Below are 13830 nucleotides of genomic sequence, written 5' to 3'. Positions count from 1 at the left end.
GATGGATGGATGGATGGATGGATGGATGGATGGATGGATGGATGGATGGACGAACTTACTGTAAATAGTAAATGGTAGCTTTTGAATATCCTGTGAACCATTAGAGAACACGGTATAACATTTTGGTTCAGTTTCCCAGTCGTTAACATTGTCAAGGTTCACATCTAAAGTGGTGAGTCCCTCTTTTAGGCCAGTTCCTCCAAATGAAGACTCCCAGCCAATCCCATCCACACTGCTGCATGATGTATTGCAGTTGGCTACCGTAGAACCTCCAAATTCCAAATATACCATCGGGGGAGTGAACTTCATTCCACAGCCATGTGCACGCTTTCCTAGATGGACACAGTTGACATAAATTAAGTAAAAGTTTTTACTGCACAAACAGCCATTTAAAACGGCCCTGCTAAAGATTTATTGGATTAGTACTGATAAACCTATAATTTAAATAATCTTCAACTAATTCAATAATTAATTAATCAATCGTTAACTGGAGTATACATATTCAAAACCAGGCCATTTGCTGAAATAACACAACACTCAGAGAAGTAATTAAGACAAAACAGTACAAATGATTATTAGGACACCTGCTGGATTCTTGTCGTTAGTTTGGGAACTTACCCATTCTGCAAGACTGATTAGTAACTTTGGACACCTGAGCAACTGCTAAAGCCAGTTATTAAACCATGACTGCAAACTAACTCATCTCTGCTCTCCACCACAGGCTGCAGCCTTTTGCTTGCAGATTTCAACATACATTATCCTTCCATTGATGCCAGTCTGTAACTATGTTCTATTCAGAACTCCTCAAATGGAAATTTTATAGGTTCCCCTAATATTAAAATGAGTTAATAAACTCCTATTAATCACATTTTGCTATGTAATTATTAACAGGCAAATTAAAAAAATAATAATAATAATCAGAATAGCCCTATGCAGTATAGATGTTAAGTCAAGTAGAATAAGCTGAACGTTTTACAGGTAAATGTCAGAAGTATTTTTTTAGCTGCAGATTCGTCCTTTGCTACAAATGGTCAAGCATACACTAAAGCAAGAAAATAATTTTATTATTTTAAAAAAGAAATTGAATTAATTGTTTATTTTAATGTACTGCTACTACTGCATAAAATAAAGTCTAAGTAGTTAAATGATAAATCTAAAGAATGTGCCAGTTTTAATCCAATTTATCAATTAATCAGAATAAACAATAGAGTAATCTATTATTAAAATAATTGTTAGCTGCAGCCTTACAGCTAAATCTCTGAAGCAGTCATAACAATTACCAATAATAATTCTTATTATCATTATGAAATACATGAAATAAATACATGGACTTACAACAACAGTCATTGTGATTATACAGTGGAAAACATAAATAAAGAAAACATCAAGATTTCTCTCATCAAATATTTAGAATTAAATACTGAGCTTCAAAAAGACCTGGAAAGAGCAGGTACAGTTTTAAAATAAGAAGCCTTCCACAATATTGCTCCAATATGCACAGTTGGAGCAAAAGCAAAAGGAAAAGGAAAAGGAAAAAAAAACCAAAACAAAAAAAAACCAAATTGAAGCTTTTTATAAAGAATTGGTGCAGAAAAAATACAGAGGCCTGTGAAACAATGGCAAAGCTGCACAATCCATGTTTGGAAGAAAAATGATTCTGCATATCACCACAAAATAAAACAACCTGAGGTTTGCAGGTTGCAACATCATCCTTTGGGTATGGCTGTCTTAGAGAATGTGGTAACCTCACAGGGAAACTCCGAAAAACCGTTAGCATAGGAAAAAAAGAAGTCTGTAAATGTTTCTGCCTTTTTTGGGTCAGTCCTAATATAACAAGATCTGATATAAAAATATTTTAATGAAGCAAATAAATTCTTGTCTATATGAATGCTGCATCACTACAGGTTTCATTGGCTATGGTATGTTCTTAAATCATAGAACCAGCCACAACATGGCAGCATGAGAGCAACATGTTTTCACCTTAATGATATGATTTTCTATAAAAACCAAAGGAAAACTCAACCCAGCATGCTTTACAGCAACATAGTGATCAAATATCCAGTATACTTAAGTGTTTGTGTTGCTGAAATATTATTTTAAGCAACATTTCACTTTTCAAACTGCATCACTTGATTTTCTCAGGTTTTCTATAGTGCTTTGAAAAAGAAGTTCTGGCAAACAAGGGTAATTTTAATTTCTCCCAATGCTCATATTATTTACCTAACACATCCATGTTTCTTTAAAAGGCAACACACTTTCTCAGCAATGTGTAAATTAAAAATAACTAAAGACAGCTGTTGAAGGTATGCAATAAATGACAATGATTCATGACATGCCTTCCACAAGTTTTTACCACTTTATTTGCGCTGCAAATTTACGTACCTATACATTTTCCATACGTTTTGTCTCTTCTATAAGCTACTGGATGGCTTATGAAATCAGTAGTCATTAAAATATGATTCCAGTTCAGAAGTAATAAAGAGTAACCTCAGAGTATTCCTTAGAAAGAGGGCGTCGGCTGAGAAATGAAAACCGACGCGCTAATATGACAATATCGGTGGTAAACTACTGTATCAGCAGAAGCAGTCAAGAAAAGCAGCAATGAAAATTTAGTTACCTGCGTAGATCATAAAGGCGAAGAACAGAAACAACCGCATCGTGGTTTTCGGCACTGCTGGGCGTTCAGAGCGAAGGGAAGTGCGGTTATGGTGACACAAACTTCTCCCCGGATCCGCAGAGATTACGCTACGGTATGGCGCTTCTGCTCCGTCTCAGAACACTGGGAATCATTGAAAGCAAAAGCAAATGTGGTGCGTTTACGTGCATTTCGTAAAGCTCCCTTTCGTGAGTCAGAGCTCACAACATGTTGCAGCAGGTAAGCGTAAGTCCCACGCCCTTTGCTTCTCAGTGGTATCAAGAAGTAGTAAGTAAATTTTAATAAAACGAGCCTTTCGTGACATTAATTTACGGTAATTTAATGTTTTGGAGTGATTTTTTTTTATCACAACAGCTGACGGTGTTCTGTTCATGAAAAACAGAACACCGTCCGAGGAACAGCATCTGCGGTTGCTTTAACGATCCAAAGATAGTTCCTCCTAAGTGTTGAAAGGTCAAAACTGTTTTGTTTTTTATCAGACGCACGTTTTCGTTTCACCTGTGTTGCTCTAGTTTTCTTTCAAGTACAGAAGTAAACATAAATAAAAAGCATATTGAATCACTTAGCATGTTTGATTAAAAGAAATGATTGTGGCTAATAGAGAAACCCCCAAGTACATTAAACTAAAGTACTTTTCTATTGTCTAAATTTATTTTAGACAACGTGTTATGAAAATGCATAAGTTTAATAGTTAAAAAAAACGATTTACACAAATGTAAATATTTACAGCAGTATTCACAAATGTATACAGTGTGTTGTTCTTTCACATATCACAATCGAGGCTGCTAAAGTTCCAACATTATCTGCAACGTTTATACATGCAGTCCAATTTTAAAGCCAACGTTAAACTGTTCTTCATAAATAAATAGAAAGTTTTTCATTTACATAAAAATATTTTCCTGAATTTACATGTAAAAGCTACAAATGGCTGCAGTCACTCATAGAAAAAAAAAAACAAAAAACACATTAAAGTGTTGAACAAGAGAATTTGTTCATTAGGCTTGAGCCTAGCACAGTATGGCACCACTCACAAAGGGCTGACACAGTTGGAGGATGCAGATTGTATGCAAAACACAAAAGTGCAGGGAAGTTTTCCGAATATACCTCAACCTTCACTGAGTTATTGAGACCAGATAAAAATAAATGGATATAACTTCTTAGTGACAAATTAAGTTTTACGTTGATTTTAAATCCTCAAATTTTGCCTGGTTTCTTAATGAACTGAGTAAACACTGAAGAAAGGTCGAAGATACACAAAACCAAAGCAAAAACAATAATCATAACGCGCTCCTTTCTTATGAAAAATACATCTCTTTCATCTCAGTCAATTTTTCCCTTCTCACCCCATTCTTCATTTTGCCTGATCCAGTAAAACAAATGAAGATCTGACAATTTTTTCCTTCATCATAAAAGCATGAAACTTCTTTAAGAATAAAATGTGGAGAAGCAGATGCAACAATAATATGAGCAGCAGAAGCTATTCTCAACCGCTCCAAGTGTGAATCTGAATTCAGACCGAGAGGATATCCTTCATGTGCCGTTGAAAGGAGTGCTGCTAAGACAGCTTGGTGACTGGTAGCTGGATGTCCCAGCCGTTGTGAGCCACATTCCCGTTGTGAATGCTGAGTTTAGGGTTTTTAAGGTTGTAGCGACGCATTTTGGTGTTCTTGTAGTAGATTGAGTAGATGAAGATGAAAATGATGGAGATAGCCACAACTGTGAGAGCCACAAATCCAGCTAGGAGGGGCAGGTAGTCCTCTGAAAGCAGAAAAATAACATGTTAATGCAAAAGAAACAAAACAACACTAAAATTCAAGACTTCTTGTTGGTTAAGAGGTTTAAAATTTATTTTTTGTGTGTGTGAAAATGCATAAACCTTTTTTTATCTTGTCAGCACCCAAAGAAAAACAAAAATCTACATTTACTGATTATTCAAAATAATAAAAAGCTGTTTTTGCCAATCGAAACAGATGTTCTAGGTAAGGTTTTTGTTCTGAACACATAACAACTACATCTGTGCAGAATTTATTGTCCGTTACTGGTCAGCACAATTTGCCTATTAAGTTTATCTTTATATATTTCAGTTTTTCTTTTTTAGATTTTGATTGTACAAGCCTTTAATGACTGTAATCTGATGGGAACTGAGCAGACAGAAAACGGTGAAAAACTTGGAGAAACGGTCCTTGGATCGAGAATCAAACTGCAGACACCTGAAGACCAGTGGCCTTCATACAGTATAGGAGACATTTACAGTAAATGCTCTCAGTTTCATCATCTTGGACAGATGACGAGTTGGACCTCTGCACAAAATCTTCTCTAGAACATCCCAAAGTCTGGACACAGCGTTGACCAATCCATGTGTAGAAGCAATGTCTTTTGAGTCCAATCTGAGACCCATGAATCCTGACATTGCCGTAATCAGGTAACTGATTCACCTCATTCTTTCAGCAAATAACGTAACTGAACCTGGACCTGACAAAAAGCAGCAACCCTCTGGTCCAGCTTGTCACGTTTACAACTTCTTTTCTTAGGCTTTTGGTAAGAAGTGAAGACTAAAGAGACACAGAGTCTCTTTACAACCTGCTGCTACTGTTCTGCTAAATAAAATTAAACCACAAACCATGATTATGATTTGATTTCATCAAACATTCAAGTCATAACCGACTAGCATCTCTTCCAAGACCACATAATGTGGCAGGGAGGGATTTTTTTTTTTCTTTTGGACAGGTGGTGTGATATGACTGGTGACATAGAAACATACTATGACGTTTAAAAACACTTTTGAACCGGGGTCTTCAAATCCAGGCTTCGAGGGCCGATTTCTGGAAGTTTCTAGATGTGTCTCTGGTCCCAAAACACCTGAATAAAATGGCTGAATAACCTTTTCAGTTTGCAGTCAAGTTATCCAGAGTCCTGTTGATGAACTCTGTATTTGAGTCAGGTGTGTTGAAGCAGAGTCGTATCTAAAGGTTGCAGGGCGCCAGCCCTCGAGCCCTAGAATTGAAAACCCCTGCTCCAGGAGACGGGATGAATATAGTTAGGTCTATCATCATCAGCAGCAACATGAAGGCTGTGACATTAACAAACTAATGCACTAAACATTACCATCGTCGCATCAAACATTAACCTGTCCTGTTCTGACACAGCATGCGTTTGGTTTATGGATGGACCCTACTTACTTTGTTCCTAAAAAACATTTTTCACATTCATGTTTTGCAAGTGAAATTACTTTTCTTCATAAGCTTTCAAAGAAAACGTCTGACAGTTGTGCTAAAGATTCATTTAAAGCAAACCACTATGAATCAAACAACAGGACCCGTACAGTAAGTGTACGAAATATAAAATTCCTCAATTTTATGTTTGGTTTTTTTTTCTGAACCTGCAGAGCTTTAAAATTACCACAGCAAATCTCTTTAAAAACCCTTTTCCAAAAATGTGTTTTCTCCAACAGGATTTTAGTTACCTGTTAAAATGACTTTAATCTCATGCTTGACAATGGCAAGACTGTTATTAGCAATGCAGATGTATGTGCCTTCTTCATTTACAGTGAGCATGCCATTTGACCCAAGAAACGCCGTGGCTGTGTAATTCCATGCGACCGTTGGGGCCGGGTTGCCGTCAGCCTCACAAACAAGCTCCTCTTTATAACCACTGATCACTGGGACCAACTCAGGAAGCTTTGTAGTGTTAATCCTGGGTTTATCTGTTGAGACACAGAGGAGAGAAAATGTGAGATAATGAAATTTATTTCAATAATTTGACTTATAACTAGTATTTTGTCCAATAATTGAAGTGACACAATCTCCATCAGTAGAGCCTTTAAACACTGACTGTAATGAAGTAAATGTAGTTCTCACAGTGGACGCTGAGGGTGAATGGATCAGATGTCATAAGAGGAGGAGGCTGAGGACCTTCGGGTCCCAGGTTCAGTTCAGCTTCACATTTGACCTGGAGTCCATGGAGAGTCCTGTTCAGAGTGATGTTCCTGGTGCAAACCACCGTTACAGGAGATTTATCCTCAGGAAAGCTGCATTCCGACTTATTGATGATTCCCACTGAATCTGAGGAGTAAAACAATAAGAAAAACACTAAAGTCCACAGTGCTATAAAAAAAGTTCTGCTTTTGTTTTTTTTCTTTTTCTGTTACACTTAAATGTTTCAGGTCACCAAACAATTCATCAGAGATCAAAAATAACCTAAACAAATACAATCAGCGGTTTTGAGATGTGGATATAATTTTTAAGGGGGGAAAAAAAGCGATTCAAACGAACCTGGGAGTAATGGCCTCCCTGATTAAATCATGAATGAACTGTGATTACCCATACTTTTAATTCAGTTTCACTCTCCGTGGCCAAGATTAATCACCGTCTCTTCTTTAGGATCAAGAAATCACTTAAACAGAATGCATCTGATCACATGGACAAGATCTCTAAAAGCAGCTACTCCATCATGGGGAAAAAAAAAATTATTTTGCATTCCCTCGAATAACCTTTGCGGTTCCTCACAATAGGTTTCAATAGCAACTGAAAGTCTTTCCAACAGTCACCACCATACTTTCTGCTATAATATAAGGTTTTCTTAAAAGTTTTTTTCATGTATGTTAATGTCTTGTTTGTGAGATATCCGAAGTTGTGTATCTTTTTCTTTAGGGTAGAAATGCATCACAAACCTACAAAATACAAAAGCAAAACAGGTCAAACATGGGCTTTCCATCTCCCATCTAAGATATAAACAAACTTTACATCTGAAGGAACGATAGAAAAAATATGTTTGACTGACACAAGTTTAATTTTAAGTTGATGATTAATGATTTATCTATTTTTGGAACAACTCATGGTCTTTGGGGGCAAACTGGTATCTGCATATGCTGTGTTGGTGAAACCTTTTCCAAAGTAATGTGTAAAAAAAAAAAAAAAACACTGCCACATGTCACAAATATTAGATGGTAGTTGTTGCCACCAAAAGTGGCACAACCAGTAATTAAGTTATTCACACAGGGCCAGTTTGGGATTTTAATTTTCTCTGTTGCTTGTATTTGCACAGGTTATTGCTGATATTATAGTTTGTTTGATGATTTAAAGCTTTTATTTGCAAGGCAGCAAATATTTTACACACCAGTTTAAGCATTTTGTTTGTAAAATGTGTAATACAACAGAGAAGAAAGCCGTGAGGACTCCTTGATAAATGATAAGATGTACTTTGCTGAGATTGTTGACTTTTGTACCAATAAACAACAAATGATAATAATAATAAAAAAAGAATCCTGTACCAGGCTCAATAGTCTCATTCCCTCTTTGCCATAACCACCGTACTCTCAGGTGTTTTGCAGGCGCCACATCCACAATTTCACACTCCAGCGTCATGTTACTTCCCTCTTCTCTGGATGCTGAGTTGTTCACAGTTCCATTCACAGAGATATTTTCTGGTAGTTCTGCAGGTGAGATAAATGAAAACGATTAAAAGTCATATATATATATATATGACTTTTATATATATGACAGGACAGAACACAAATGAGACCTACTTACTGTAAAGAATGTAGTGTAGAGTTTTATTACACCATCCAATTCCCCAAACCTGTGCACAACAAACAGGACTTGGGTCCCAGTCTTCATGTGTGTTTGGAGTCCAACTTATGTTTTCCTTTTTATTGGTTCCATTTTTCTGTCTAATCAGCCAGTACACGTTGTTATCAGACACATTGTTTTTGGCCTTGCAGACCGCAGACTGTCCGCTGCTTTGGTATTGCAACACCATCGTCTCTGGTTGTATTTCAATAGGGCATTCCTGCTTGGCACCTGTGGAAAACAGAGTGGGAACAGAGAATGTTATTTCACTTAAGTGACCACAGTCATTGCGATAACACAGTATTTCCATGTAGAGTGGCATAATGAAACAGTGTTGAAAAGCGAAGAGGGCCTTAATACAATGGTAGGTCTGGACGCAGCAGGAAAAAGCTCAGGAAGGATATTCCCCTCCCTTACATGGTGGATTCTGTGCCCTGCATTCTTAAGCTATTCTGTATTGATAAGTTCAATGCGTCATATTCAAACAATCCACTTTTCTCACACTATAATAGTTATCAAGCTTGATGTTATTGCTTAAAAAAACAATTATGACTTCGTACATTAAAGACGTTTTTTTTTTTAAAAAAATGTATGTTTCTGATTTTCTACTTGTAGTATTTTGATCTACATCAAGTCTGAATATGAATATGTCCCATCATATTTATACTTCTAGCTCCCCGATAAACTTTTAAACGCGCAGGCAACATTAATTTAGCAACTGGCAACCAGACATTTTTACTCCGACACAAAAAGAAAACATGACGTCTTAAGTGCTCACATTAAGAGCCACGACTTACTGGAGCTTGTCCCGTTAGAAAGCGCCAACAGCTGTAAAATCAAAGGCACTAAGAGCAGGCGAGGGCAGCTGAAATTCTCCATTGGAATCCAACTAAAGAGGTAATTTCTCCAGCTTCCTCTACTCTTCTGCTCCTCTAGAGTTTCTCCTGCTTCACCTCAGCTGCACGGAAACAGCAAGAGGCGGACTGAATGGAAGTATGTGGACTTTCTTTCTTTCTTTTTTTTTTAAGCAACAAGCTAAGCTAAGCTACCGTGACAGGCTCCAAGCCGCTCCTCGTCGGGCGGAGAGGAAGACAGCCCCCCCAAAAAAACACTGGGCATAGAGACACGGCATGCCCACACACTCCCACCGAGACTATAAATGTAGCAGCTGAGCAGCAACAAGCTGCGCTGGTTGCAGCTAAACTACCAGTGGAAAGAAACAAGCGACAGAATAAAGCGTTGATGATTCAAAGTGACTAATCTGGAATATTTAAATGCCTTCCCTGGAAAATATTTCAAGAACTGCCACAATATTATATTATATTATATTATATTATATTATATTATATTATATTATATTATATTATATTATATTATATTATATTATGTATGCTGGACTAAACATATTAAATCAGACATTTAAAGACATTAGTGAGCAGACATGTAAATGCAAAAACATAAATATTACTATGTTTTCAAAATGCACTCTTTCTCAGCTGCCTAAAGATGTTTGATATGTTTGGTGTATTTTGTTATGAAATGGCACAATATATATAAAGCTGAATTAAAAAAAAAAAAACATTAGATTAGATTAGATTAGATTAGATTAGATTAAACAATTGAATCTACAAGACCAACTTGTTTTTGCCTTTGAATATGATGCTGATTATTTTAAAAACATTTATGAAATGCAGCCACAGCTACAAACAAATGTTTTAAATTAAAGCAAATTCATGTATTTGACTGGCCCAGTCAAAGTCCAGACCATGGACTCTATAGTAAGATTTAAAAACTGTAGTGTTCACATATTATTTGTGGTGACTGAATTGAAATGCAAACTTTTCAGTTTTATTTATAAAGAACTTTGCAGCACTTGAGTTGATCTGCGATACAAACTAAAGAAAGCCCTATAAATACACTGACGTTTGTGAAACAGCAAAAAAAGTATGAATATCTTAGTGATGCATAAGGTGAAAGCCATTATGTTCTTAAGGACATTAAGGAGATTTTTATGTGCGTTGTTAAGTCCTACAAATTGCAATATAAAACATTGTAACTAGCAAGTCATTATTTGACTGTTTAGATATATTCTGTGTGTTACATGCATCAGTCCCCTTCATTGTATTGGACCTACCTTTGACAGTGACTCTAACTGTTTTGGAGACATTTCCTTTCTCATTCCAAGCATGGCAAGTGTAGGAACCAATGTTGAATCCGTTGGCATTGTTGATGATTAGGCGAGATATTCCATCTTCTGTTCTCTCATTCACATTGTGAGTCCTGTAGTAAATCCAGGAGTAGTTGGGGCGTGGGTTACCTACAGAAGAGCACTTCAGTCCCAAAACCTCCCCAACCTCAACTTCTGAATCTTCAAGCTCCACTATATGTGATGGAGGGTCTACAGAAAAAAACAAATGACCATGTATAAGTTGTAGGAAAACAATCACACATCATGTGTATCTTACCAGAAACAAATTATGAAGTGCTTACAATGAACAACAATGTCCACTGTGAAGTTGAGAGTTGTCCGATTGTTTGAAACTCTGACGGAGTACTGGCCCGCATTGCTCCTTGTTAGGATGTGTGGAAGTTGAACCTCCTCTTCCTCTTTGTACCAGATCTCAGTAGGTTCTGGGAAGCCCTGACTGCACGTGAGGTTGTGTCGAGTGTGTTCTTGAACAGTATATGTATGTGGACACATCCACTCTGGTCCGTCTGTAATGAAAAACATAAAACTTTCTTTACACTAAGAACACACCACCTACAAAATGGTTAAAATGTTTGGAGAAGACATTTAAAATGCAAGAATTACACTCACAGAACACATTAAGTTGGACTCTTTTTTCAACCAAGGTAAGACCGTCTGCTTTGACCTCATATGTTCCCGAGTCATGTCTTCCCAGAGGATTCGTCAGGCTTCTGGGACGTCCATCTTTCAGCCACTCAATATTCGGAGCAGGGTTTCCTGTCACTTTACATTTCCCATCCAAAGATTCTCCCTCGTCTACCTCTACGGTGTGACATTCAATCTCAGGTCCAACTAGCATAGAACAATACAGACAATTTAACATGGGTCTAAGGATAGGGAAATGAAGTGGGTTTTGTTTTGTAAAAGGTCCTGTCACATCAGTGAAGTATTCTTATTGCATGCTGGTTGCTGTGTTTCAAGAATCCATCATGTAAAGGTGAGTGAAACATCTGGATAGCATGGTGATTATATAATGTTTTTGTTGTGCATTGCTGCAGCATAAAATTAATTCAACACTGATTTTATTTTTATGTAAATTGGTTCGATTGTGCCGAGTCCAAAGAAAGACAAACGAAAATGTAAAATACAATTTACATTACTTACACTTCACTCCAATACTTAATTCACGTGAAGATACATTAAATTGTGGACCTTCTGGCCCCAAGTCCATATGTGCTTCGCATCTGATAGTGGTTCGGTCATCCTGTCTTGTTGGTGTAAAACGAAAGATAGACGTCTGGTTTGTGGGTTTCTTTGTGCTATTTGTAAGATTCTCACTGTAGATGATCTGGTTTCCCTGGTACCACCTTACGGTGAGATTTTGAACAGGTGCAATGTTGAGGATGCTACATGTGAGGATATACTCTTCATTTTCTCTCATTTCTTCACTGGATTCAATGCTGGAGCTGATGCTAATGTTTTCTGGAAATGCTGGAAGAAAGGAAAAGGTTTATTTTATCAGGAGTTGTTAAAGTGTTAAATTGGTCTGTGCTCAATCTGCTAGACCTACTGTAGATAACAAGTCCAAGTCTGGTGCTACATTGATTCGTGCCGCTAGTGATGAAGCACATTGGATTATTGTCCCACTCTGCCACACTTTGAACTGTCAGCATCACATATCTCTCTTCCTTAAGACCTGTGCCTCCTTCTGAAGCTTCCCAGCCAAGTCCATCAAATTCCTCTGCTGATGTTGTGCATTTGACTGAGACTGGATCTCCATATTTCACGACAACACGAGGTGGGGTCAGCTCAATAGCACAGGAGGCATCTTCACCTGTTACATAAAAGTACAGTGACATGTTATCTATTGACATGATTCATCACAAACCGTCTCTGCAATTTAGATTTTTTAAATATTTTTTTCAATAGCATTTTTTTTTCAATTGTCCTGAATATTGAGTCCATGGGAATGCAAATAGGACAGGAAACATGAACTAAAGTTATATTTTAAAAGAAAGTTTTAAAAAAATGCTTCACATGAGACAAAAGCCAAGTGTTTTCTAGAGTCCAAAAAGAATCCAAAGTGAACATGATAGCATTCTTGCCACCAACATTTTGTACTCTGAACAAAAACAATAAAAAAGGTTTTCAAACTCAGCGATTTTATTGGCAGTGAGGGATATGAAAAAAAATGAAGAAATAAGGTTTAGAAGATTGGCCGTCCCTAAAACAACTGTAATAGTTTTGCTCCAACAGATCCAACAATGAAAGTGACATTATAAACTTAACTAAAGCAAAAGTGGATGTTTTACAAATTTACATCCACAGAAAAATCATTTCATTTTAGTTACATCTTTCTAACTCTCATGTGTTGGGATACATGTGTGTTTTTCATAGGAGTAACGCTTTCAGAGCTCTGCAGTTGGAGAGAGAAGAAAGAACAGTGTGGCCTCATGTCTGAGTAATTTTGACATTAATGCAGAAACCAAGCTTAAAATGAATCCAGTTGTTGGTAATCAAAATGTTGCAGAAACAGACTTATTAGTATTGATCACTGGTAGGTCAAGTTTAAAACTTGACCTAATTCCTAATGTTATTTATTGGTTTAGTTTAATTTTGTCAAACTTACTGCACAGAATGTGCTCTGATAGTTACAGAGGGTTTATTCAGCTATTGCTTTTAAATCTGAGCTTTAAGACTTGTTATTGTCCACATTTTCAACTATCTTAACTGTCAGAAACTAAACTTTTTTTTTTTTTTCAGCTGTATACAAGTCTCCTTCTTATCTCATAATACACTGCTCTCTTTTAGATAAAGTTCTGCAAATTCCTCTGGTTACGTTCCACATTTTTAGCTCAAAGATAGTTCAGGTATTTGGCAAAGCAATAACCACCTGTGTTTTTCATACAAATTAAATGGATTTTGATACATTAATAGTAAATGATCCAAAACTGAATGACCAAAAAAAAAAAAAAAAGATATCACATAGACTACATTTTAATTCATTCAACAACAACAACAAAATCAGTGAATGTAAAACTTACCTGGAATAAGAAGCAGCCCCACAAATAGTTGAACAAATAATATCCACTCAGTCATTGGTTTGGTTGTTTTTTTTTTTCTTGCCTGGTGTGAACAATGTGTCTTCTGTGGCTTGTTGCAGCTCTGCTCTGCTTCTCTTGTGGGGTAACTCACTTGGAGACCAGTGGTTTTACACATCAGAAGAGGGAGGGGGAAAAAAATACAGCCAGCTCTGATTCTCTTATGACACACACACACACACACAACAAACCCTTGGTTGTTTGTGTGCAAACAAGGACACAGACTCATCATTTTTAACAGTCAGGCACTTTAAATATGCTATTTTCAGTTTATACTTATCATTGTAGATGCAGTGGGATATTATTTGTCTCTTGTGG

At 36.7% G+C, this 13830-nt stretch overlaps 2 protein-coding genes across 2 annotated transcripts in view; both read right to left on the bottom strand.

Moving 5' to 3' along the window:
* LOC103143739 (intercellular adhesion molecule 3-like) overlaps positions 1-2860 on the bottom strand; it is a 7037-nt gene extending 4177 nt beyond the window's left edge. The window contains exons 1-2 of the mRNA XM_016675536.1: positions 2618-2860; positions 60-332 (exon numbers count right to left, since the gene is read on the bottom strand). Of these exons, the coding sequence (XP_016531022.1) occupies positions 60-332; positions 2618-2657 (313 nt within the window). The 5' untranslated portion in view covers positions 2658-2860. The remainder of the gene's footprint in view (positions 1-59; positions 333-2617) is intronic.
* Positions 2861-3322: 462 nt separating this feature from the next.
* LOC103143738 (hemicentin-2) lies at positions 3323-13612 on the bottom strand. The gene is made up of 11 exons (XM_007560383.2): positions 13456-13612; positions 11982-12245; positions 11576-11902; positions 11042-11263; positions 10714-10938; positions 10358-10621; positions 8185-8454; positions 7926-8087; positions 6514-6717; positions 6120-6359; positions 3323-4414 (listed from the first exon to the last, which is right to left on the bottom strand). The coding sequence occupies exons 1-11, from the start codon at positions 13508-13510 to the stop codon at positions 4212-4214; spliced, it is 2436 nt and encodes an 811-aa protein (XP_007560445.1). The 5' UTR covers positions 13511-13612; the 3' UTR covers positions 3323-4211.
* Positions 13613-13830: the final 218 nt, after the last annotated feature.

The sequence above is a fragment of the Poecilia formosa genome, unplaced genomic scaffold (genome assembly GCF_000485575.1).
Source record: "Poecilia formosa unplaced genomic scaffold, Poecilia_formosa-5.1.2 Scaffold115, whole genome shotgun sequence".
Lineage (NCBI taxonomy): Eukaryota > Metazoa > Chordata > Actinopteri > Cyprinodontiformes > Poeciliidae > Poecilia > Poecilia formosa.
Note: the sequence above shows the minus strand (reverse complement) of the source record. Positions and strands in the feature narration are given on the sequence as shown.